We start from the raw sequence: 25,192 nt of genomic DNA, 5'->3' as shown, positions 1-25,192 counted from the left end.
CTGCTTCCCTGACTCACGCAGAGACGTGACAGGCAACCTCCTCAAGGCAAATGGTTGCCTTCTCTCTGCTTCAATCATTCAGGATATAGAGATGCTCTACCACCAAGCTGTGGCCTTTCCTCCAAAGGCCAAGTGTGGGCAGGAAGGGTACTGGGAATTGTTGTTATTGCTATGGGAGCCTAGAACCACCGTTCCCAGAATGCTTTGCTCAGCACCCAGAACAGCTATGAAACAGGGAGGAAGCTGGTTTGCATTTCAAACCATGCTACAAACATCATACAAGTCTCTTGGTAAACGCTGCTGATCCCCAGAGGCTTCACACAGAAGCACAGTTCTCGCGCCTCAGAGACAATTGCTCATTTTCTTCCTCTGCAGAAATGGCCAAGCCCAATTAATTTGTCTCCCCAAAGCAACTGCCGTTTTTGTTTTGCCTCAGTGTGCCTCCCAGAATCTGCACAGCCTCACACTATTTAAATACGTTTTGAGAAATTTTCCACCGTGTGCCTCCTTGCAAAATCCCGGTCACAGTGGCTTTCTATGATGCAAGGATATGATAAATCACTATTGATGTGAGAGCTATCTTCAAATATCTGATGGGCTGTCACAGGGAAGGTGGAGCAAGCTTGTCGTCTGCTGCTCCAGAGGGGAGGACCCAGACCATGGCTTTGATTGACAAGGACGGAGATGCAAACTAAATATTAGGAAGAACTTTCTGGTGGTAAGAGCTGCTTGACCGTGGAACGGATGTCCTTGGAAGGCGGTGGATTCTCCTTTGTTGGAGGTTCTTAAGCAGAGGTTGGATGTCAGGGGTGCTTTAGCCATGATTCCTTCATTGCATGTGGTTGGACTAGATGATCCTTGGGTTTCCCTTCCAACTCCACAATCCTGCGGTCCATTTTTTTTTTAAACTTATGTGGAAATGGAATGAACTGAACTTTAGAAATGAGAAAAAAGAGAGGGGCTGAAATAGACACATCCTGCCCTCCCTTAGAGATTTTTAAAGAGACATTGGATGGCATATACATGTCCCCTGGCTATAAAGTGTATTCAAAGATAAGAAGTTCCCATCTTACATTAAAAACCTGACAGTACCAAATTATCGAAGGCTTTTCACCAAAGCCAGACTAAGCGTCTTTCCTTCTGCAGTGTTGGATGGCAGGTTGAGAAGAGTTCCCTACCAGGACAGACTTTGCTCGTGTGCTCAAGACATCGATTCCATTAAAAATATTTTGTTGCACTGTGCAAAATATGAGCAAGCCAGGGCTGAACTGATATTACCCTTGCTGGTACCTTTCCTGGGAAAATCAGAGGCTCACTATGTCAGGTTCCTATTGGAAGACCGGACAAACGCTAGAACATTAGCAGTGGCAAAGTTTTTATGGGTGGTTGCAAGAACCAATGATCCCTATATTCTGAACGAAATGCTTGTTTAACCTGCAGGTAGGCTGTATGAATTGTGTATTGCTTTGTAACGATTTGTTGGGTCTCTGGACCATAATAAAGGTTGATGATGAGATAAGAAGGAGGAAAGGGTGCTGTGGCAACCAGCGTCAGCCACAGTGGTCCCCATTATTTGCACAATACTGGGCCTTTTCACCTGCTGCCCTCACCTGCTGCCACTACCTGGGGGCCTATGGGCTGCGAGTCCCCAGACCTCAGCCCCCAAACGCAGGGGCTACATTTCCACCAGAGCCGAGGGCAGAAGCTCGCTGTGGGTCAGAGCAGTGCTCATTCTCCTGGGAATGCCTTGTCCCCTCTGCAGTCTCTCTCACTAGTTCACCCCTCCCCAACCCCGATTGTCCTGTGCCCGCCGCCTCTCTGCTGGAGGAGGCACACAGGGCTCCTTTTGTTTGTGCTCATATGCTCCGCATTAGCCGAGCCACGTGGACATCTATCAGGGGCCCCCGGGGGCTTATTAGCGCTTCCAATTTGGCAGCCGCTCAACACATGGCGCTTATTAGTCCTGAATCCAGGAGGATTTGGGGTCTCAAGCCGGCTCTTAATAGCATGTCGTTTTCTCAAAGTGGGCCATTAATGCCAGCAGGCTTTTTGTCTTTGCTCCCCGAGGGGAAAGGCGCTCCTGAGACCCCGTCCATTCATTCCTCCTGCCCAGAGGAGGGAGGCTGACGCCGGAGCCTTTCCTTCCGCCCCTTTCTGGTGGGACCATGGCCCCTTGCTAGGGAATTAGGAGCGACGGAGCCGCATGGCGCAGGAAGACAGATGGTGGCGCGAGGAGCCTGGGTCTTGTCTTGCCGCGCCGTCTGCTCAGGAGCGCTGGGGCTGCGCCCTGCGTGCTATGCTGACGCACACCAAACAGGGCAAGTATCCTCCTTGCAGTAGACCAGCTTTGGCAACTGCCTTCCCGCCCCCTAAGTGGGTCAGAACACCCAGGGCAATGTTAGTGGTTCAATTTCCTGCTCTTCTGTGGTTGGTGCCAGGTGTGTGAGGTCAGGCGACGGCTGGAGCAAACATGTAGTCCTGTGCTCCAGAATCAGAACTAGCCAGGTGGGGAGGCGATGCAACCCAACGGGACTAAATAGCACCCGAAATGGGATTTTCATTAGCCCAGATCAGCGCTATTCCGGGTCCCCCTGGGAAGGTGGGAGGGGCTGGCACCTGGCTAACGCAGCCCTGGCCTTCCCCTGGCCTCCTTTATCCCTTCTTAACCTCTACCTGTCTGATTCCTTGCACCTGAACGCTGGATGGGTCGCGTCAGGAAAAGGTGAGGCGCCATTGCGGGCTTCAGAGGAGGGGTGCATGGTCTGCTGGGAGGACCCGATCAAGAGGATATTCTGCCTAAATGTTAGGAAGAACTCCCTGATGGTGAGAGCTGTTGGACAGTGGAGGGGGCTCCCTCGGAAGGTGGTTGGAGGTTTTCAAGCAGAGGCTAGGTGGCGATTTGCCAGGGATTCCTTAGCTGCGATTCCTGCACTTGAAGGGGGGTTGGACTAGATGACCCTTGGCACCCTTTCCAACTGCACAAGTCTATCCGTCTTTGAAGTGTCAGGCACCCTGTTTGCATCCTGCACACTTCAGTCTGTGGGCTTCCTTTTCCATGTGAGTCGTCTCGGTTTGGGATGCTATGGAACTGGTTGGAGGTGTCGGCATGTTTTGGTTCTTCCCCGAACGACAGCAAAGCTGGCTTTTTGCTGTGATGCCGTGGGACACCTCTGCCCACTCAACTTTCCCCCCACTGGCTTTGAACGTGGTGTAGTGATTAGCTTGCTGATGCTTTGAATGTTTCCAGCTTCCACCGAGATGGGATTACCATGTGCATCCCAGGCTCGCCAGGGCTCTTAAGGACATCATCGCCCCCGCATTGCATATTTTTTGTGTTCCAAGGCGGTTCCTTCAAATACACAGAGAATAGGTGTGGTCCTCTTGACTCCAAGGGTTTTTTTGGGGGAGGATCATTTGCAGAACTTGACTTGGTAGAGCTCCTTAAGAAATGAAGACGCCCGATTCTCCTGCCAGTGACTGGAAATGCTCAATTCACTTGCTGTGTACCATGATGAACTCCGAGGCAGCCTAATTGGGGGAGGGGGAGGCATGGGCTTGAGCAATTACTCAGAGAGCTCTCGATTGGCAGAATTGTTTGATCTTTCAGCTCCAACCATTGAGCCTCTTTCTTACAAAGATAATGTGAAAAATGTCTCTTGGGTGAGGTTGCAATTAGGTGAGGCAACAGGTCACAGATCTCCAGGTGTTTTATATAAATAGTAGTAGTAGTAGTAGCTATGTGGGGGAGGAATATGATGAGGATCTTTTTTCTGGCCATGTACTTTTTCTGGAGAAAATGCCCCCTCCCAATTATCTTCAAAACCTTGCCAGAGACTGCAGGCAGGGGAATTGTATGCATGAAGAGGTGGAGGAGAGGTTAGGTTTTGTTTCTGTTTGCAGGACAAACTCCCTCGTTTCCTCAACCCAAATGCGAACTGAAATTTCCACTCCACTGAATTTTGCAATGCATTTATCTGGCCTGGTGATGCATGCAAAAATGTATGTGTTAGGAAAAATAACATACATACAAGAATGCAACATAACTGGGGAAACAGCTTGCAATGATGTGTATGCTAGCCAAAGCTGCATACAAAAATGGGTTTTGTTAGAAGAAATCCGCAGTAAAATGTCGATAATTGTTTGTGGGGTATTGTTGCATTTTAATGCAAATTGTTGTGGAAATATGAGCTGAGTTGGAAGAATGAGAAACTCAGAGAACCGAAATTAAAAGGATCTGTCGTTCCTAGGATGAATGCTCCCCTGTTGTTGTTGTTTTAAGAAATCCATCCGCATGGAAAACTAGCAAGTCAGAGAGGAGGAGATGTGGGCAGTTTATTGCAGACAAGTTTGGAGGGGAAGAATCCACATGACAATGTCCTCATCAAAATGCCACCCTGTATTTTCTACCCCACGTTTAATCAGGATCAACTCTTTTTGGGGTTTATTGGTTTGTTTTACTGATCGGATTTTCCTCGGAAACAGTAAATCCGGATTAATTAGGGAAATATTGCATGGTGGCATTGTGGCGTAGATGCTGCAAATGTATGAACAGCAGCAAGGTCATGATCAACCACCACGTGGAAGTGGCTTGGGTTTCATGTAAGCCCTAAGTCAGGGGTCAGCAAACTTTTTCAGCAGGGGGCCAGTCCACTGTCCCTCAGACCTTGTGGGGGGCTGGACTATATTTTGAGGGGGGGAAATGAACTAATTCCTATGCCCCACAAATAACCCAGAGATGCATTTTAAATAAAAGGATACATTCTACTCATGTAAAAACATGCTGATTCCCAGACCGCCCGTGGGCTGGATTTAGAAGGTGATTGGGCCAGATCCGGACAAACTGAATTTAAGAAATGAGAAAGTGAGAGGGGCTGAAATTGATGCGCCCTCCCCTTCACCCTCTGTTTCAGGCACCAAGTCATTCAACATGATGTCCCCGACCGGTGACAACGCAGAGCTGCTGGCAGAAATCAAAGCCGGGAAGAGCCTGAAGCCTACACCCCAGAGCAAGGGCTTCACCACCATCTTCTCGGGCTCTGGCCAGACAGCCACCAACGTAGGTGACGGACTGGGTTGCCTGCCTGTTTGCCAACCACGTTCCTCCTTATCCTCCTTAGAAGTGCGAGTGGGGGGAGGGCAGAGGCCCCAAAGAGGCTTTTGGAGCAGGATTAACTCTTTGTAATTAGAAGCAGGGAAGCTGATTGGCTTCTGTGTGTGTGTGTGTGTGTGTGTGTGAGAGAGAGAGAGAGAGAGAGAGAGAGAGAGAGAGGGAGAGGGGTCTAGGAGTCTTCTGGAGCTCAGTTCAACAGCATCGCCCTTAGAGGATGTGGGGGTGGGCAGCAGATGGGGGCTTATCAGTGGGGTTCTTAAGCTTTTACTAATGCAAAAACAAGGCTGGTTTTTTTGGCAGGGGGGATTCCTCACTCCAGCTGCAGAGAATGCTGCCCCACGTGGCTGCACTCTTGCAAACTGTTCCCAGCAGTAATAATAATAACAATAATTTATTATTTATACCCTGCCCATCCGGCTGGGTTTCCCTAGCCACTCTGGGCAGAAAGCAAATTCCAAAATCTACCTTGAGGCAATTCCTCAAGCCTCCCAAAATGTCCCCAAACAGTAAGTATCTAAAGAGAAGAGCTCAAATGGCTGTAGGTGTCCCCTCCCCACCCCATGTATGGCATGCTTTTATTTCTTATACAAGTATTGGAGGCACATTGGCACTCCGTAACCACAGGTATATTGGGGCGTGTTGAATTTTTCAACTTCCAATTCCAAAAATGAGGATGGGCAAAGAAGTTGTAACATGACTTGGGAATTCAAAAGATATTTTGGTTAAATTGACATAATTTGGTTTTGCTTGGTAAATAACTACAGAAGAATATTGACTCGTCCGATTATTTGTGTGTATGTATGTGTGTGAAAAAATGTGTGAAAAATGGCATGGGAATGATTTAAAAATGATTGCCAAGTGCCTGGAGATCCTGTCAAAACATCAAGAAGAGGTTTCTGTGGAATGGGGCAGAACCACATGGCTGAGAGGGTGGTACCATCGGTCACGCTTGGTTGTCAGATGATCTGGTTGGTTTGTGCCCTCCAGACCAAGGAGTTACCCCTGCGATGCTTGATCACAGCCCTTGATGGGAAGACCTTGTCTAACAGCCGGCAGACGGGTAGCATTGGCAAGATACTAGATGCAGCTACAACCTTGACATTGATCCTTCGCCAAACTCTCACTTCGCTGAGTGACAATGTCGTAAAGAATCTGTCTACCGATTAAGTGTATGGGTGTTGGATCACACAGGCTGTAAGGACAGGGAAACCTCCCACGGATCTGGCCCTACTTGAAATTGGTCCAGTGGGCCATTCAAGGAGGTGGTTAGCAACAGCAAACAGGCTTACGTGTTTCAAAACAGGGCTGTTGTTCATTTTTCTTTATGATAACATTTTTGTTTTATCTCTTTTGGGTAGACCGCTGTTTTACACACAAGCGGTGTATCCATTTTATGAAATAGTAAGTGCAAACCAAACTCTCGTCCCTAACTCTCGGCTCCTTTTCACCCCACCCAAATCCAGGCCGAGGCTCCTGCATCTTCCCCTTCCCCTACTAGGACACCGACCCCTCCGTCCACCCCGGATGCGCCTCCCGCGCCCAGACCGGCGGCCTCCCCGGAGCCAGTGGTCAATGGCTCCTCGCTGTCGCCCTCCTCGTCAGCTGCGGCTGGCCAGGTGGACACTGAGGCCCTGATCCCCACCCACGATGAGCAGGGGAGACCCATCCCGGAGTGGAAGCGCCAAGTGATGGTCCGCAAGCTGCAGGTGAAGATCCAGGAAGAGGAAGAGCAGAGGCGCAAGGTAGGAAGCGTGGGGGGCGTGGGGGGGCTGGTCAGCATGGCGTGGTGCTGCGTGCCCTGGTCTTGTCACCTGTGTTTGCTGTGAGGATCCCTCTGAGGAAAGCATCAACCCTTGGCCCCATGGCCTCAAGACCCCCTTCAAGGGCTTCTGAACTCACCCCGACCATTGGGCTAGACTGTTAGGGGATTGATGAGAGTCCCAACAGCATGGACACCAGGCTGAGGAAGGCTGCTCAGTCCACTAGCTCTTTCTGGATTCTCCTCCCCTTCCTGATCTACCGTTCTCCAGCCCAGAGTGGGTTTCCTGGGAGGAACCACCCCCACCCACCCCTGGGTACTGCCTTCTCCTGGGTCAGATCATTTTGATCCACCAAGCTCTGTACAGTGGTACCTCGGGTTACAGATGCTTCAGGTTACAGACTCCACTAACCCAGAAATAGTACCTTAGGTTAAGAACTTTGCTTCAGGATGAGAACAGAAATCGCGCGCTGGTGGCGCAGCCGCAGCAGCAGGCCCCATTAGCTAAAGTGGTGCTTCAGGTTAAGAACAGTTTCAGGTTAAGAACAGACCTCCAGAACGAATTAAGTTCTTAACCCGAGGTACCACTGTATTGCCTCAGCTGGCTGGCAGGAACCTTTGAAAATTACTTAGGAAGCTGCCCTAATGTTACTTTAGGACACCTGTGGTCCTTCCAATACTATATTGTTGTTTGGGTTTTCTAAATTTGTTTTATTTCACAAGGTTTGTGCATCGCTTGGTTGTGAGAGGGAAATCTCAAAAGGGCTTTACAGGAAGAATAAAGCAATGGCACAGAAGAACAGCTATCTAAACTGTTTAGAAAATGAAATCAGTGATAAGCTAGAAATGGATTAAAATGCAATTGTTGTTAATACTACTACTCCTACTATTATTATTACCATTTCTATTTATTTATCCATTTATCCCACCTTTCCTCCAAAGAAAGTGCAGAATTCTGGATTTCTGCCAATAGCAACCATAACAAAAATTCTACTGGGTTGGTCCAAAGATCAATCTAGCTTAGTCTTTTACAACCTAATGCTCTCCAAATGTTTTTAGCACAGTTATGCTGGCTGGAACGGCAATTTTAAATGTTCGGGAGGGGCGGTTTTATTTTATTATGATTTCTTTTTTGTATTTATATCCCAGCATTTTCTCCAAGGAGCTCAAGGTGACATAGATGGTTTTCCCCTTCCTCATTAAATCCCCACAGCAACCCTGTGAGGTAGGCTAGGCTGAGAGACAGCAACTAGCCCACGGTCACCCAGTGAGCTTCGTGGCTGAGTGGGGATTTGAACCCTGGTCTCTCCCAGGTCCTAGTCCAACGCACTAACCCCTACACCACCATTGGCTCTAGATAAGAGAAAGGACTCCGATTATGATCACTACATTCATCGGAATAACTTGCTTCAGTGGCCAGATTTGGCCCACTGGACCTTCATCCATCTGGCTCGGACACTCTGTCAAAGGCAAGCAATACAGGCTGCAATCTAATCTGTTGCTCCAGCTAAAGGGGGGGGGGTAAGGACTTGTGATGAGCAGACATCCCCCTCCGCTGCAGAGCGACAACAGCATCGTTCTGCCAGCTGGGCAGGTTCATGTGCTTCCTGCAGGGGCCTAGGGACAATTCCTGCACCAGTTACATTTCCCTGCTCCTCCCTGCCGGGCCAGTATGAGCTGTGGGTGCACCAGTTGCTGCACCCCTCCATAACCATACTGTGTTGTATGATGAGATACAGTTATATCAACCCCACTAGCAGATTGTTCCCATGGACACCTGTATCTATCTACCTATCAATCCTAGCCATCTCTCTACCCCTCCTTAGCTGCATTGCAGGGAGTTGGTCTAGAGGACCCTTGGGGTCCTTTCCAGCTCTTCAATTCTATGAGTCTATGATCCATCTTCCTTCCTTCCTTCCTTCCTTGACCTTCAGTCTCCAACATGAGCAGCCTGGTTCCGTAGCCCCTTTTGCAAATCAAGTTCATTGAGCCTCCAGGGCTTGGGGTTCTTCTTTCCCACCTCGTTTGGTCACCTGAGACTTTTCTGTGTGCTCCGGCTGGGGGGAGGCGGAGAGGTGAGGGGCATGGGCTGGCATGTGGTTGGCATGGTCCTGCATCCTTTGCCTTGGTGTGGCTGACTCTGAAGTGCATTTAACCTGCAGTAGGTGCCAAGGGTCCTCGGCTCAAGGCTGGGGTTCCCAGCATCTGATGGTGGCCCACCAAGCTCCACTCTTTGCTGCCGTGTCTTCAATTTGGTCCGTCTGTCTAAGTAAAACCAACCAACCAACCAACTTGCTTTTCCTGAAAAAGAACCCCCAATAGACAACACACTCTCCGTTCGCTACAAAGCACAATACTGCAGCGTTAAATGCCTTACATGATCACTCGGTGGTGTAATGTGTGAGCATCATACCTGCGGCCTCTGCCGTTGAGTCGATCACACCCTTGTGTTCCTTGTGGTTCTCTCGCTGCCCGCTACGTGAGCTGGAAACTGTAAGTGTCTCTATCTCCTCCCCCTCCTCCAACCACTTTCCCGTTTTCCCCTGCCCCGCTGCACCCCACCCGCCCCACCCCGGCCTGCGCAACTCCCTGGGAGCGCCAACGTGTTGCGCCACCATTACACCACGAAGGGACATGTAAGGCCTTGTGGCGTGTGCGAAACCCGGGCAAATGTAGAGGACGGTCCTGAGGGAGCCCCTTTGCCCTCTGTTCTTTTCTGCCCTGCCATAGCTTCCCTCCAGCCACCAGGAAGGCTGGCGCTACTCCCATGCCCACAAGGCTATCCTGGGGCCCTTCGGGGAGCTCATGACCGAGGAGGACATCCTCTACCTGGAGAGGCAGATCGAGAACCTCCAGGTGATGCACAAGGTGCAGAAGGTGGAGACCCAGCTGGAGCAGCTGGAGCAGGAGCTGCAGCAGCTGCTGCCCGTCTCAGCCGCCTTGGCGAAGGAGCACTTCACCGTCAACCCCAAGCGCATGCAAGGCCAGGCCGAGGACCTCCCGGCCTGGTGCAGCAAGATCTCCACCCTCCTGAAGAGCATGGCGCTCCTCCTGGCCACCCTGGGTGGGAAGGCCATTACCCTGGCGGACATGGTCACCCCGCAAGGGCCGGAGCAGGCGGGCAGCATTGCTGCCGTGGGGGCTGCACCACCTCTCAAAGAAGGCCCCTCCAACATCACTCGGTCGCAGTCCTTCAGCTGCACCCGGGAGGAGGTGGAGAAGGAGATCATGCAGTGGGGGGTGTCGGTGAAGAACCTCAAGGCCAATTATGAACTGCACATGCAGGCACAGGTGCCCAATGCCATGCCCAGCCGGGTGTACAAGAGGAAGCGGTCCTTGCCAGTGGGGACAGCTCAGTTCACTCTTGGCCGGGAGCCCATCTTGGAAGAAGACTACATCACCGGCATCGAGCCATTTGGTGGGCTCGGGGAAGAAGAGATCTCCACCATGGGCCTGGAGCCGCCCATCCCTCTCTCTCATGCACCTCTGCTTTACAGCGAAGCGGGGGTCCTTTTCCCGAAGCAGGCTGACGTCCCATGTGTGGCGGAAGACCCCTTCGGGGAGGCACTGTTCAGCCCTGACCACATGACCCGTAGCCTCCCGGTCCAGACAGAGTTGAGCTGCGTCCAGGATTACATCGACATGCGGAAGGAGAGGATCGTCTACCTCTTCCTGGAGCACTGGAAGAAGTGGACCTTCACGGAGTCAGTCAGGCATGCCACACCCAAGAGGAAGATGGCCGCCTCTGATGCTGCAAACGCCAACTCGGACGGAGCTCGGCTGATGCCCTTGGGGAGGAAGCCCAGCGAGGACGACCGGCTGCTGTATTTCATGAAGCAGCGGCAAGTGGTTGGGAAGCTGATTGCCCACTGGAGGAGCATCATCAGCCAGGTGCCCACCAGGCAGATCCGCCGCCTGAGCCGCACCAACATGCTCTACTGGCCCGAGCACTTCCTGCCCCACATCAGCGGCACACCTGTGGCCTACGACAGCCTCACCTTGGACCTCTTCATGCTGGGCTACTTCCAGCTGTTGGAGATGAGCATGAGCCGCGCAGAGCGCAAGTTCCGCCACCTCCTCTGCTATGAGATGTTCGACCGGCTGGGCAGCCACAGCTGGGAGCTCATCCGCCACTTCCACAAGGTGGTGATGGAGGAGGTAGAGGCCGGCAAGAGGGACTGGCTGGATGGCTTCGAGGACCTCAAGCAGGAGTTCTTTGGTGACAACCTGCAGCCCGACCAGGCGGCTTCCGCAGAGCGGTCGGCAGTGTCATCGCCCCGCCCACCCTCCATTCTCTCCCATCAGGCGTCGTCCCAGACATTGATCAGCAGTGTCCAAGAGCCCAGCCTGACCACAGATGAACTGACCCCAGCATCCCTCGACCCCAAGAGCAGGAAGAACTCGGTCCAGCTCGTTTCGGAGCTCGGGGAGTTTAGCAACGAAGACATTTGCCGCTATATAGACCGCAGCTTCTCCTTTTGGAAGGAGAAGGAGGCTGAGATGTTTGATATCTGAGGGTGCTTCCTGGGAGGGTGGAGAGAGGGCATGCGCAGAGAGATTCGGCCCCGGTTTTTTCCATGCAAACTCAGAGGCACACAGTGCAGACTACCAGCGCCAATGCGACCCAACCCACCTTTGTGGAAAGTGATCTTGGGGCTGCTCTCAAAGGCGACAACTTTATTCAAGCCGGTGGTGGGAGTGAGGAGGGGGCTGAGGACACGGGGGCCCTCAGAGAAGGCCTTGCCATGTCTTGGCGAACAGAGGCGAGGGGCCAGGTGTGCACTTCGCCTTACTTCTATTGGGAGAACGTCTCCAATTCGTTGAGAACCCATTGATTTGCCTTATTCAGGGCAGGCGTAAAGAATGTCTCCTTGACCCATCACGTAATTTATACAAGGGATTCGCTACCATGAGGTTGGTGGTGGCCAATCTTGGGGAAAGGACCAGACCAATTTTTACAGAGTGGTAGGTCTGCCAACCTCTGCTGATCACAATGGCTAAACACCAAATCAGGTCTTTTGTCCAACTAGCTCAGTGTTGTCAACACTTACTGGCAGCACCTCCAGTTTCAGACAGGGGTCTGTTTCCCAACCTGAAGGTGCCCTGCCACTGAGCCATGGTGCTTCTAGTCACATTCCTAGAGCTTTGTGAGTATCTGGGGAAGGTTGTCATCATCATCTCAGCTTCCCAGAGACACCTGATTGGCCATCGTGGCAAACAAAATTATGTCCCATGTGAACTATTCGCCTGGTCTAGCTGAGCTGCCCCTACAATCCTTTGATGCACCAGATCTTTGGTCCACCTGGTACGTCAACATGTTGAGACCCAAGACAGACCAGCAACAGTGGGGTCACACATATGGTCACGGTCAGTACACAGTACCCCTGAATCTGTGCAGAATTGGCTTCAAAGGCTCCTTTTCTTTCAGATCAGTAGGAAGAGCAGACATCATATCTACACTACATGTCCCCTTCCTGCTCTTCCCCTATGACCAAAGATATGAGGGAAGATCAGAGCTGAATAGTCTAAGGCACAGAATATCTATGCATTTATTCATGATTTGTTTCCCCCTTTGCTGCATTTATGAATGAGAATATCATTATGAATTGAATTTATATGCTGCATATCATCCAAAGATCACAGGGGCAGTTCACAACATAGAAATAAAAATGAGAACACAAAGTACACAATAAAGCAAACACAAATCAATAGCACACACACACACACACACCCTTGCAAAAAAAGGAGGTAGAGCATGAGACTCTTAATTTCAGGGTTGTAAGTTTGAGCCCCACATCAGGCAAGATTCCTGCATTACAGGGGGTTGGACTAGATGACCCTCGTGGTCCCTTCCAACTCTACAGTTCTATGATACTAGAGTGTTAATCGGCCAAAGGCCTAGTTATAGGGAAAAAACGTTTTTTGCCTGGCACCTAAAGATATGCAGTGATGGTACCGGGCAAACCTCCCTGGGGAAAGCATTCCACAAACAGGGAGCCACTGCAGAAAAGGCCCGTTCTCATGTTGCCCCCCTCCAGGCCTCTCATGGAGGGGGCACATGAACAATTATATGTGCAGCTTAATCTATTCGCAATGCGAGGGCTCAGGAGGAATGGCCAGTGGGAAGCAGGAACTACTGCCCCTCAGCATCTGCCGACCGAGGCAGCTGACCTTGTGCTTTGCCCAATGACAGGGCCGGCCCTGATGTCAACCATCAGTTGCTTTCCAGGGTCTCAGGCTGAGGCCTTCACTAGGGCATGGTTATCTTTTATTATTTTGAGTGTAAGAGGTTTGGTAGCCCGCTCCTTTGGGAAATTGTAACGCTGAGTAGTTGCAGTAAGCCAAGGAAGGGCAGATTTTAGGCTTTGGTGATCTATTCTCTCAAGCCCTGAGAGCCATCAGGCAGAGCCAGGTGCAAATATACTCTTAGAATTAAGGAACGGGAAATCCTTGAGCATGGATTTCAGTACTGGAACACACAACACCCCTGATTCTCTCCATCTCCCTCCAAAAAGCGTTCTTCATCTCAGCAGCCTAATTTAGTGTAAATTTGCTATTATTGAACATCTGGGAGCCAGAGTCCTAGCTGATCTCCTGCAAATCACTTAGAGACCTTCCTTTAGATCTCAAATCTACTACCTGCCCTAAGCAACCTATTCTCCATCTGTACTGTACATTTGAAGCAGTAGCGCTTTAAACAGCCATGGCTTCCCCCAAAGTATCTTGGGAACTGTAGTTTGCTGAGGGTGCTTAGAGATGTCAGGAGACCCCTGTTCGCCCAGAGAGAGCGTTTGATTGTTAAGCCGCTCTGCGGGAGTCTCCTCACGACTCTCAGCACCCTTCGCAAGTTACAATTCTTGGGATTCTTTGGCGGAAGCCAAGACTGCTTAAAGTGGCGTGAGACCGCTTTAAATGCATGGTGCAGACGGGACCCTAGACTGAGCCTGGCTCTTGCTCTCACTCCACGAGAAGAAGGAAAAGCAACTCTCAAGTAGCATGTTTTATTCGACACGCTTCAAACATTGCAGTCTGTACCATTTGCAATGTTTTAATTATTCAGTTAGCAACAGTGTGATTGTTTGTTTTAAAGTAAGTAGCATTCGTTGCGGGGAGGTGTGTGATGCGGATCAGGAGGGGGCCTTTAACCCTTTGCCTCCAACCACGGTCCCAATCCAAATCGGACCTTCCCGCAGCTATTTCCATTCTTTTTAAAAAATTAAAAATACCCACAGCCTTGTGCACAAATAACATCGCATCTATTTGGCTGTCTGTGGTTTGTAGCACAGTAGCAGCAAATTGCTCTCAGCCCTTGAAATCACCTGGAAACAGGGTCCTAGAATTTCCAACCACAAACCCCACCCCACCCCACAGTGGCGTAGCGTGGGGGGTGCAGGAGGGGCCAGCCGCACCTGGCGCAACATCTGGGGGGGGCACCACTAATCTAGTGGAAGAGACTCGAGTGCTAAAATCCACGGGTTAGGGGGCGCAAATTACTTGCCTTGCCCCGGGTGCTGACAACCCATGCTACGCCACTGCCACCCCATCATTGAGTGTGCGGTGGTGTCCTCATTTTCCCCGCAGGAATTTATTTATGTCTCAGAGCACATCGCAAATAACCAAATCATCACTCGGGGAAGTTTGGGCAATCGAAACACCAACAGATGCATCAACCTCTTGTTCTGCTTGCGTGATCTTTGAGCTGTGTGATTTTGACTTGTGGCAGAAGTGGGATCTTCTGATTAGCTCAGTGTGTTGTTCTGCAAATGTTCCATTCCACCTCCCCCTTTGCTTGTCTCTGTTAGCTCCAGCTAGTGCAATAGGGGGGAAACAGGGGAGTTGAGGGTTGGGTGGAGGGCGTGTGTGGAGAGATTTTAGGATTAATGTGCCTGTTGTTCAGGGGGGGGGGTCAGTGTTGTTTTCTCTGATGCTGAAGTTAAGAAATAAAGTTCTCTCTTGCATGGAAGGAATCGAGCATATCTATTCTTGTTGGCGGAAGACTTGCTCAGGCCATGTGCTGGATCTTTGTACGTGTTTGTTTAAAATATCTAAATATTCCCTGCCTTTCTACTTGAGACCAGGCCTCACAATTAATTCATAGTAAGCATCATCAGTGTCCCCACATTTTAAAAAAAATGAGTTAAAAGTGCAAAATCCAGATTTCTGCCAATAACAACAATGACAGCAACTCTCCTGGATTGGTCCAAAGATCCATTTAGTTCAGCCTTCCGCAGCCTAGTGCTCTCCAGATGTTTTTAGCACAGCTGTGCTGACTGGAACTGCAGTGCAAAGCATTTAGGGGGGCAGGCGGGTTTATTTTATTGAGATTTATTTATTGCATTTATATCCCAGCTTTGTCTCCAAGGAGCTCAAGATGGCATTGATGGTTATCCCCTTCCTCATTTAAATCCTCACAACAACCCTGTGAGGTAGGTTAGGCTGAGAGGCATTGACTGGCCCAGGGTCACCCTTCATCATGGCCGAGTGGGGATTTGAACTCTGTTCTCTCCCAGGTCCTAGGACCTCTCTGGAGGAAGACTGTTTAAGTACAGTGGTACCTTGGTTCTCAAACTTAATTCATTCCGGAAGTCTATTCCAAAACCAAAGTGTTCCAAAACCAAGGCGCACTTTCCCATAGAAAGTAATGCAAAATGGATTAATCCATTCCAGACTTTTAAAAACAATCCCTAAAACAGCGATTTAACATGAATTTTACTATCTAACGAGACTATCCATAAAATGAAAGCAATACACAATGTACTTCAGTCACACAATCAATCAATCAATCAATCAATCAATTGCTGAACTGGGTTCCACACAGTTACAAAAACAAACTAAAAAGAGCCACAAAAACGCAAAATAAATAGCAAAAACAGACAGACCTGAGCTTAAAACTCAAATCAGAAGCGTAACACTCAAAACGAAGCACGTTCGGCTTCCAAAAAAAGTCTGCAAACTGGAACGCTTACTTCTGGGTTTGCAGTGTTTGGGTTCCAAGTTGTTTGAGTACCAAGGCACTTGAGAACCAAGGTGCCAGTGGTACTAATGGAATTCTAATAGTTTCAAAATGTGAATGGATGAGAGACCTTACCCATGCAATACAGTGATGAAAGGAGAGCAGAAAGTATAAGGCAATTACTTGGATGGTATGCAACAGAGACGAGATCCAGATCACCTAAATTTCTATTTAACCTGTGCCATGTAATGGTGATGATGGTCTCCCCACACCCTTTCTATAGTATCTTCATGCCTTCCACTAAGGGAAAAGCAGACATATATATTTGATCCCACATCTCTTTGGTCCTAGTCTAGTTTGGTCCTAACTGAACCACCTTCTGCCTGTCCCCTGTTGTCTGCTGTGAAATGCAACTAGTTAGTAACACAAGCATCTCCTGAGACATAAGTGATTTCTCTGTGTTTTGCAGGGGAATCCCTGCATGCAGAAAACTAGCAATTCAAGGGCTAGAACCCTGAATGCTTAGCTTTCAGCAGGCAGAAAGTTTTGTTTTGCCTAAACCTTTCTTCTTGAATCTGCAGCACAGATACTACTGCAGAGGGAAGAGATGACTTTGCATACAGAAACACCCAAAATTGCTAAGAAAGTGTGAATTTGCCTCACTCGAATATGCAGAAAGAAGCACTGGCTGGATTTGATCCCAAGGCCACATAGAGATGAGGGAGAAGTTCACATTTGCCTCATTGGCCCTTCCTGAATTGATGCACCTGCTGAAATGTGCCCATTTTTCCGGACATGCACAAAGGCACAGTGCAGTTCTTCCAGTCATGCGAACAAAAAAAAGATGCATATGCTGGGGGGGGGGGGATTTGTGTGCACAAAAATTAATAGATTAGTGAAAGCTACACACAAAAATGCATTTTATGAGAGAAAATTGCTTTGCAAACATGTATAAAGAGAAACCTGCACTCAAATGCTGATGAGGACGTTGAAAACAAAACAAATCCCAAACTGATGTAGAAATGTGAATAGCTGAACTTAAGATTTGGGGGGGGGGGGGGAGTTAGAGAGAAACTGAAATTGACCTGTTTGCCCATTCCTCCAAGGCTGTTGAGTCCACTAGCTCTTGCTGTTTTCTACTCCTACTGATCTGCCATTCTCCAGCCCAGAGTGGATTGCCTGGAAAGAATTCCCTCCTGGATAGGAACATAGAAAACTGCCTTCTACTAAGTTGATTTGTCAAGCTCAGTATTGCCTACTCTGGCTGAAAGGGCCTCTGCAGGCAGCCTTCCCCTGACCAGTGGCTCTACAGATATTTCTGAATTCCTATCAGTCCCTGCTGTGGTCTGGGATGAGGGGAAGTAGAGAACAACTTCTGGAGCAGGCACCGAATTGGGAGAATTTGGTTGGTGTTCTGAACCGCAGGCCCAAAGATGGCTTGTGGTTGGGTGCAGGGGTACTAAAGAAGGATGGCCAAAGCACCATAGTGATCAGTTCTAGTGCTTTGTTAAAGGAAGGCATAGACTTACAGCAAATCAGCTTGCCGGGTCTCCCGGCATTAAGAGACATAGGATGGACCCCATAGCAAGGAGATGGGTTGCCTGTCCCAGGTCTGTAAAGCCTGGGAGACCTTGCTGGCAGACCCTCGGCAAGTGTCCCTATTTTCCAGCAACAGCCCCAGATTTACAAAACTGTCCTGGTTTCTGATTTGATACCAGAATGTCCTGCTTTTCCTTAGGATGCCCTTATTTTCATCAGAGAAATGTTGGAGGGTATGGGGTTATGCAACACACACCCAAAGCCAATGAGATAAGTAACTATGCTACCTTTAGAAGACATCTAAAAACACCCCTGTATAGGGAATTTTTTAAATTAATATTTAATGTTTTACAATGTTTTTATATATGTTGGAAGCCTCCCAGAGTGGCTGAGGTATAAATAATAAAATTATCATTTTACTATTATGGAATAGTAAGGTAAAGGGACCCCTGACCATTAGGTTCAGTCGTTGCCGACTCTGGGGTTGTGGCACTCATCTCGCTCTATCGGCCGAGGGAGCCAACGTACAACTTCAGGGTCATGTGGCCAGCATGACTAAGCCACTTCTGGCGAACCAGAGTGGAAACGCCGTTTACCTTCCTGCTGGAGCGGTACCTATTTATCTACTTGCACTGCATGCTTTTGAACTGCTAGGTTGTCATGAGCTGGGACCGAACAATGGGAGCTCACCCCACCGCGGGGATTTGAACCGCCGACCTTCTGATCGGCAAGCCCAAGGCTCTGTGGTTTAACCCACAGAGCCACCCGCATCCCTTTATGGAATTATGGAATAGGATGTCCCTATTTTCATGGGAGAAATGTTGGAGGGTCTGTGATGGTTTTGACATCCTTATTTGGTAGTGAGCAAAGGATGCTGGACTAGGATGGGCTGGATCCAGCAGAGCTCTTCTTCTGTCCAGGGTTCCAGACAGGAGCCTTTCCCAGGGAAGCTGGACTCTTCAGTGTGCCAAGCATGTCCTCTGTCCCTTCCCTGGAAATACTCTGTAAGAGTAGCCTCTCTCCCCCCCCCTCCCAGCCCCTCCAAGCAACACTGGCCTCGGCTGCCCCCTGGACTTGCAACTTTACCAGCCAATCCTGGCTCTGTACCTGAGTCCAGCCATAGCCTCGCACGACCTCCAGTTCCTACACACGTATAAGCCCCTTTATCCTCTCAGCAGTAAATCTCCCAGGAATTTAGGTCCCACCTCTCTGTGGGGGCTGAGCGCTAAACCCCCTCGTGCTCGCTGGGCTCTTCCACCTAAGCGGCTTGCCCTGGTGGGATTCCTGATCCATCTCCATCTTCTGCTCTTTCGCTGTGGTCCTGTTACCACGATCCCTGACCCCACTGTCAAAACTGTTCTCCAGTCTCATCTTAACTGGTCTCTTACACTTTCTTCACACCCACCCATGCAAAAACAGAAACAAAGCAAACACCCTCTACTACTGTAGAGGATCTGCTGTTCCTAGAGAATCATGTTGTTTTAAGGCAGCTAAGAAATGACAACTTGTAGTGTCGGGAGGGAAAAAGCTTGGGTGCGATTCCTGCTCCCTAGAAAGGTACATCACTCCCTCCCACTTACACACACATTTCCCAATTCACCCTAGACCTCTTGACAATCCACGCTCGCCTTCCCCTAGTTATTGAGGGCTGAACAACACTACACCAGCACAGAATATTGTCGAAAAAGGCTGAGAAACTAGGTGGGATTTTTAAGGGGGAAAGGGCATTTGGAACGAGTCTCAGTCCGTAAAGGACTTGGGGCACAGGCCCAGAAGTAAGAGTAGGGGTGGGGATTTGTATGTAAAAGCCTAACTCACTCTTTCTGAAACACAGCCATCCTTCGAAATTCTCACTTCTCTGAATTTTGCAATGCGTTTCTCCAGCCAAGTAATGTGTGCAAAATTGCACATGCTAGGGTAGGGTGTTTAACAATGCATAGCTAGATAGAGAAAAGAACTTTTAAAAATGCATGGTATTGGGATGAATTACTTCTCCAAAATGTGTATATTAGGCCAAGTTGTACACAAAAAAATGTATTTTAGGAGGAATTCGCACTAAAATGTTCATGAGTTTTCATGAGGGTTAAACGGGGGGGGGGGGGGTCACAAACTGACTGAACTTCAGATTAGAAAAAATGAGAAACTAAGAGAAACCAAGGTTTGCCTATCCTGACCCGTGACACAAATTTGCATAACATTTGCCTATGCTGACTTATATGTGCAGATGCAAATTTTGTCCAGGTTTTAGAGGGGTACCTGCCTTGTAGACAAAGGATTTTATTTTATTTTTTAAAAGCTTTCTAAAAGAAGAAGGACCAATGGTTCCCTTGGGTACCATCTAGAGGGAATATTTCTTTCATTGACTAGCCCAGGCTTCCTCAACCTCAGCCCTCCACCTGTTTTTGGCCTACAACTCCTATGATCAGGGATGATGGGAATTGTAGTCTCAAAACATCTGGAGGGCCAAGGTTGAGGAAGCCTGGGCTAGCCAGTGCTAGCCATACCCACAGAATGGGACCAAATCTGGGACTTTTTAAGAGAGCATAGAATTCCATAGTCACCTGCACTTGCCCCAGTCAAATGGAGTGCAAAGCCTCCAAATATTTTTAAAAACAAAAACAACAGAGGGTTTACAAGACTGGGAGGTGGAGGTGTGGATAAGCAGTCGACGTTTCAGGCACTGTGCTGACCATAGAGCAGCTCACACCCTTAACAGCAAATTCAGCCTGATTCCTTCCATTTGTTGGAGCAAAAAATGATGTTTTTCTACAGGGACGTCTAATACTTTCTGGTGGTTCTCTCGCTGTGGGAAAGCATGCAAAGGCAGGGTTACCTGGCTGGCCGATTCCCCACTGTGAAATCTTCCTGGAAAGGCTGCCATGCCTACAGCAGCCCCCCACCCAAAGGGGAAGTTGCTCTGACCAACTTATCCTGGAGAAATTATTTCAGTGTGCAAACCCCTTTGCAAATAAGGTCCATGCACAAAGTTCCAGCAGCAAGGAGGTTTTGCGGTGTGGAGAGATGGGCAAAACCCCTTGTTTAGATCCTTCTTGAACTTTCCCCCACCTACCTCCTTTCTGAGATTCCTTTCCCGTTCCGGTGGCCCTAAGTTTAGCCACAAACGTGCCAGAATGCGGGAAGCGTTGGCAATGGGGCAGAGAAGTCCAAGACACAGCTAACACATTCCAGATCTCTGGCGGAACTTGGCAGAGTTCTGTCCTAAGGCGTCTCCACTTAATTGCACCAAAGTGAAGCGACATCCAGTGGCATCTCCAAAGCAGCAGCAAGGCATAGAATTCCCTTTCCCAGCCTGAGCTGGTTTTCTGAGTGCAGGGTGTGTGTGTGTCTGTGTTATGCTTTCACCTTTCTTCTTTGCTACCTAGTAGAGAAGTTAACCACCAGATTTGTTCTGTAGCCTCAAGATAGCTTCCTAATCAACAGAAAAGTTGATCAAAACGAATGGATCTTCAGTGCTTTTTCTACCCCGACCCACAAGCCCATCCCATGGTTTCTGTAGCAGATTATCAAGGGGAGAGGGTCTGCATGCTGTAGTTAAGTAAGTCTATCTCCCTGTTGGGTGCCAGATATCAGCACCCAGAGCAGATATTCGCTGGAGAATGGGTAGCAAAGGGTTTCACCTTTCCCCCCATTGCCATAAAGGCGGTTCTTATGTCCTGCTGCCCTCACCAATCCCTGCTTTCCCCTGTAAGTGCTCCAGGACAAATTCAGCTTCATGTCCCCTTCCTCCTTTCTGGGGCCATGAAGCTCTTCCAGCTTGGAGCTGTGGAACAGATGCACCTGCCTTCTCTGCTCTCTCTCTCTCTTTCTCTGGCCTCCGTTTCCCTTTCTTCCAGCCCTTCTCGCAGGCTTGAGCAGAAGGAAAACCCTCAGCCGCTTCTTTTGCCTTGCAGGAGCGAGAGGAAGAGGCTCGACTGGCCACCATGCCCGCCTGGCGGAGGGATATCCTGCGCAAGAAGATGGAGGAGGAAAGGTGAGCCCAGGCCCTGGGGAGGAGGAAACGCAGCTCAAGGGATGCTGTCGGCAAGGGCATCCCTTATTGATTGCAATTGTATGTCGCCTTTTCCTCCAAGGAGCTCAAGGCGGTGCACAAGGTTCTCCCCTTCCCCATTTAATCCCCACAACAACCCTGTGAGATAGGCTAGCCTGAGTGGCAGGGACTTCACCCCACCCCTAGGTCACCCAAGTGAGCTTCGTCGCTGAGTGGGGATTCAAACCCTGGTCTCTTCCAGCTCCTAGTAGTCCACCACTCTAACCACAGCACTGAGCAAAGAGCTCAGAAGTACCAATAGAGGCTGCAACCTGGCTGGACTTGCAAAATGGGAATCAAAGATCGTATCCTATATGGGCTGTTGTTAAGGTAAAGGTAAAGGGACCCCTCATCATTAGGTCCAGTCATGACCGACTCTGGGGTTGCGGCGCTCATCTCGCTTTATTGGCCGAGGGAGCCAGCGTACAGCTTCTCGGTCATGTGGCCAGCATGACTAAGCCACTTCTGGCGAACCAGAGCAGCACACGGAAACGCCGTTTACCTTCCCGCCAGAGTGGTACCTATTTATCTACTTGCACTTTGATGTGCTTTCAAATTGCTAGGTTGGCAGGAGCAGTGACCGAGCAATGGGAGCTCACCCCATCGCGGGGATTCGAACCGCCGACCTTCTGATCGGCAAGTCTTAGGCTCTGTGGTTTAACCCACAGTGCCACCCGCGTCCCGGGCTGTTGTTAAATTGGTACTAAATTATGTCGTGCTGTGTTTTCAGCATGGGGCAGTTTAGCCACATTTTAGAGACGGTAGGTGGGGAAAGACAGCAGGAGGGGAAGGTAGCAAGCCAGGCAAGGCTACTCTCTCCTGCAGCTTCTCACTGACCCTATTTGTTTTTCTTTATTATCCATACTGTGGGTGGAAAATGAGGAAAGTTGGAGACCTGGGACAATAGATGGCAGCAGGCAGGTTCGCAGCCATTGGAAGGGGGTGGATTCTGTACATGCCTCTGGCATATTAACGGCAACACTGCTGTGGTTTCTCTTAAAAGTGGAACAAACCAAAAATGAAGAGATCCATCCATGCTTGTTTTTGAGTAGATGCTTATAGTATTACTCTTATAAATTTGGGATCTAACGGGTGCGTTTTCTTCTTCTTCTTCCTTTTCTTCTGCAGAGAGCAAAAGCGGTGAGTCATTACTTTTGTGACCGGTTCGGAAGGCTGGCGGCTTAAGGATTGGTGAAAAAGAGGGCTCAGATTTATTTTGTTTTTATTTTTAAAAATTATCAAAACACTTCAACATTCAATATAATAAAAACAACAACTAATTTAACTAATCTAAATAAGCAGCAGCAGCAACAAGAAGAAGAAAGAAAAGAAAAAGGGGGCAATTTAGAATAGAATAGAATAGAATAGAATAGAATAGAATAGAATAGCCCTCTCCCAAAGATAGACCTTAACCCTTGTCTCACACAGATGGGGGGGACAGACCCTCCCAGCTCTCACTTGGGAGCTTCCCTTTCTCCCCCCAGCCTCCCACCCTGGGAGATCTCCCCTTCCCTCTCACACATGGCCTTTCACCTACCAGCCATCCCTGTGCATACTCTCATCAACCCAGAAAAGAGGACATCAGAAAATAAAACAAGAGCAAAAGCATGGGAAATAAAAGAGAGAAAAATGTGGGGGGGGCAGGAAGAAAAAGATCACAAAAAATAAAAGAGAGAGAGAGAGGTGACAAAGAAATAAGGAGGACTTGTGGTTCTCCGTCTTTCAATTATGTGTATTAAGATTATTCAAAGTATCCAGCTGTATTCCAGGATAATAGCCAGCTGTTCCTCGTTCTGCTAGGCGATGTTTCCCCAAACTTCAGCCCCAGACACCCCCAGTTTCATTCATTCTCCTTTCCACACAAAAAGTCCAAAAAGGGGCTCTCCAGTCCTTATTATTGCTCAGTGTCAAGAGTAGTCTTCCTACAGTCTGGTATGTCGACTTTATCTGAAATAACAATTGAACACCCATTATTAGTATAATAAGCCATAGTTACTCACTTGTTCTGTATTCATTAACTTTGAGGTCTCTTGATATCCAGAAACTGGCAATTCAGAAGCATCACTGCCCTCTGGCCGTGGAAGCAGAGGATAGCCATCATGGCTAGCAGCTATTGGTCACTTTCTTCCATGAGCTTGCCCACTCCTCTTTTAAAGCCTTCCAGGCTGGTGGCTGCTACTGCCTCCTGTGGGAGGGAGTTCCGCAGTTCACCTACATGCTGAATGAACAGGCATTTTAGCTTTTGTGCCTCCCAAGCCTTTGGTAACCAGCTGAGCCTCCCCTCCCTTTTCCTTCCCAACAGAAAAGAGGAAGAAAAGCTGCGGCGAGAAGAAGAAGAGAAGGAGAAAGAGCAGTCAGAAAAGCTAAGGACTCTTGGGTATGATGAATCAAAATTGGCACCTTGGCAAAGGCAGATCATCCTCAAAAAAGGAGACATAGCGAAGCACTAGGACCCGGGCGTCCTTCAATCTGCCCACCTGCCTGGTTCCGCTGTGCTTGGAGATGCTTCCATCCTGTAGATCTCAGACCCTGTGAGCTGTTTGAGAGGAGGAGGAGGAGGAGGAGGGATGTTCCTGCCCACCCCTACCCCACTTCCTGTTTCTGGGCTTCTCTCTCCTCTCAGCAAAACCACACACAAACCTCCTTTACCTATGCCATCTCTCTCCAATTGCTCGTTCCCCCGATTCTTCTTATTCATTTTGTGCCCGTTTTCAGACCAGCCCCACCCCTCAACGTGAGGACAGGCATAACATTCTTAAGTTTTGCTGGAAGTGATGTGAAACTGTACCCTAAAATATAATGTACCATTTTCTGTCCTGGAATGAAAAGAAAGAAAGAAAGAAAAAACCAGAACGCCCATGTACCAGTTTTCAGTGTGTCGGGAAGCACCAGGGATGAGCACTGACTGGCTAGCACCTGGGACTTCACCAACCCTGAGAAAAGATTTGCAACTTGTTAGTATTTCTGAATTGAATTAATGTTCACGATGCCTTTTTAAGAAGCATTTGAAGCAGGGAGGTGGGTGACGTACTGAAAGGTGGGGAAGGATGTGAATAAATTCACTTGTGTATAAGTCAAGCTGAAACTGATGTCACACCTTGGGGGAGGGGGAGAACTGGCTGTCCAGAGTGTTATGTCTGTCTTCACCCTAAGGCTAAGTTGAATATGAAATCTAGCCACATGGCAACCTTAGCAACTTACAATACCCTCCACCCCCACTTGGCTGGTATGATATCAACTGCTTAATGTCCAAATGTCCATCTGTGCAATAAAATAATTTCTCCAGATTCGTCCTTTGCTGCTGTCTTGGCTAACCCTAAGACCTAAGTGGGCATGACTGAACAAGGTTCTTCAGCATACCATCAAGCTCTTTGACCTCTTGCTCTTAACTTGCAGAAGCAAAAGGATAACCACTGGAAAAATGAATCGAGAGATTCTGCAGGCTTGCTGCATTTGCATAGTTTAAACAGGTTGCAGAATCTGGTGTTCCTTGATGCAGAAACCAGATGAAGAATGTTTTAAAGCTCTGTGTATCCTGTGCATGTTTACTTGGAAGGAATTCCCATTGTCTTTATGAGTACTTACTTTATTGGCAAAGGAGAGGGTGTTGTTGTTTTTGCAAAACAGCGCTCAGCCCCCCTTCTCCAGGATGGAGGGGCCACAGCCCTCTTTTCACGTCTGACTTCACCCTTTCTCTGCCAATATCATCTGTCTGTTGCAAACTGACCCGGGTAGCTTAAAGTATAATGGAGAGCAGTGTTCCTCAAGCACCCTGCCCTTTTC

The 25,192-nt window shown here is 49.0% G+C and overlaps 2 protein-coding genes across 3 annotated transcripts in view; both read left to right on the top strand.

Moving 5' to 3' along the window:
* Positions 1–24,696, top strand: part of ESPN (espin) — a 106,878-nt gene extending 82,182 nt beyond the window's left edge. For both annotated transcript variants that reach the window (XM_028740481.2, XM_028740480.2), the window contains 5 exons: positions 4,911–5,056; positions 6,574–6,852; positions 21,273–21,352; positions 22,538–22,549; positions 23,712–24,696. In XM_028740481.2, coding sequence (XP_028596314.2) covers positions 4,911–5,056; positions 6,574–6,852; positions 21,273–21,352; positions 22,538–22,549; positions 23,712–23,859 — 665 coding nt within the window. In that variant the 3' untranslated portion in view covers positions 23,860–24,696. The remainder of the gene's footprint in view (positions 1–4,910; positions 5,057–6,573; positions 6,853–21,272; positions 21,353–22,537; positions 22,550–23,711) is intronic.
* LOC114602355 (espin-like protein) lies at positions 6,869–13,647 on the top strand. Its single transcript, XM_028740483.2, has one exon. The coding sequence runs from the start codon at positions 9,675–9,677 to the stop codon at positions 11,382–11,384; it is 1,710 nt and encodes a 569-aa protein (XP_028596316.2). The 5' UTR covers positions 6,869–9,674; the 3' UTR covers positions 11,385–13,647.
* Positions 24,697–25,192: the final 496 nt, after the last annotated feature.

This window comes from Podarcis muralis, chromosome 7, assembly GCF_964188315.1.
Source record: "Podarcis muralis chromosome 7, rPodMur119.hap1.1, whole genome shotgun sequence".
In the NCBI taxonomy this organism is placed as follows: Eukaryota; Metazoa; Chordata; class Lepidosauria; order Squamata; family Lacertidae; genus Podarcis; species Podarcis muralis.
This window is presented reverse-complemented; position numbering and strand designations above follow the sequence as displayed.

What these genes read in the sequence shown, in the direction of transcription:
- LOC114602355 (XM_028740483.2), top strand. Translation starts at nt 9,675, where the DNA reads ATGACCGAGGAGGACATCCTCTACCTGGAGAGGCAGATCGAGAACCTC.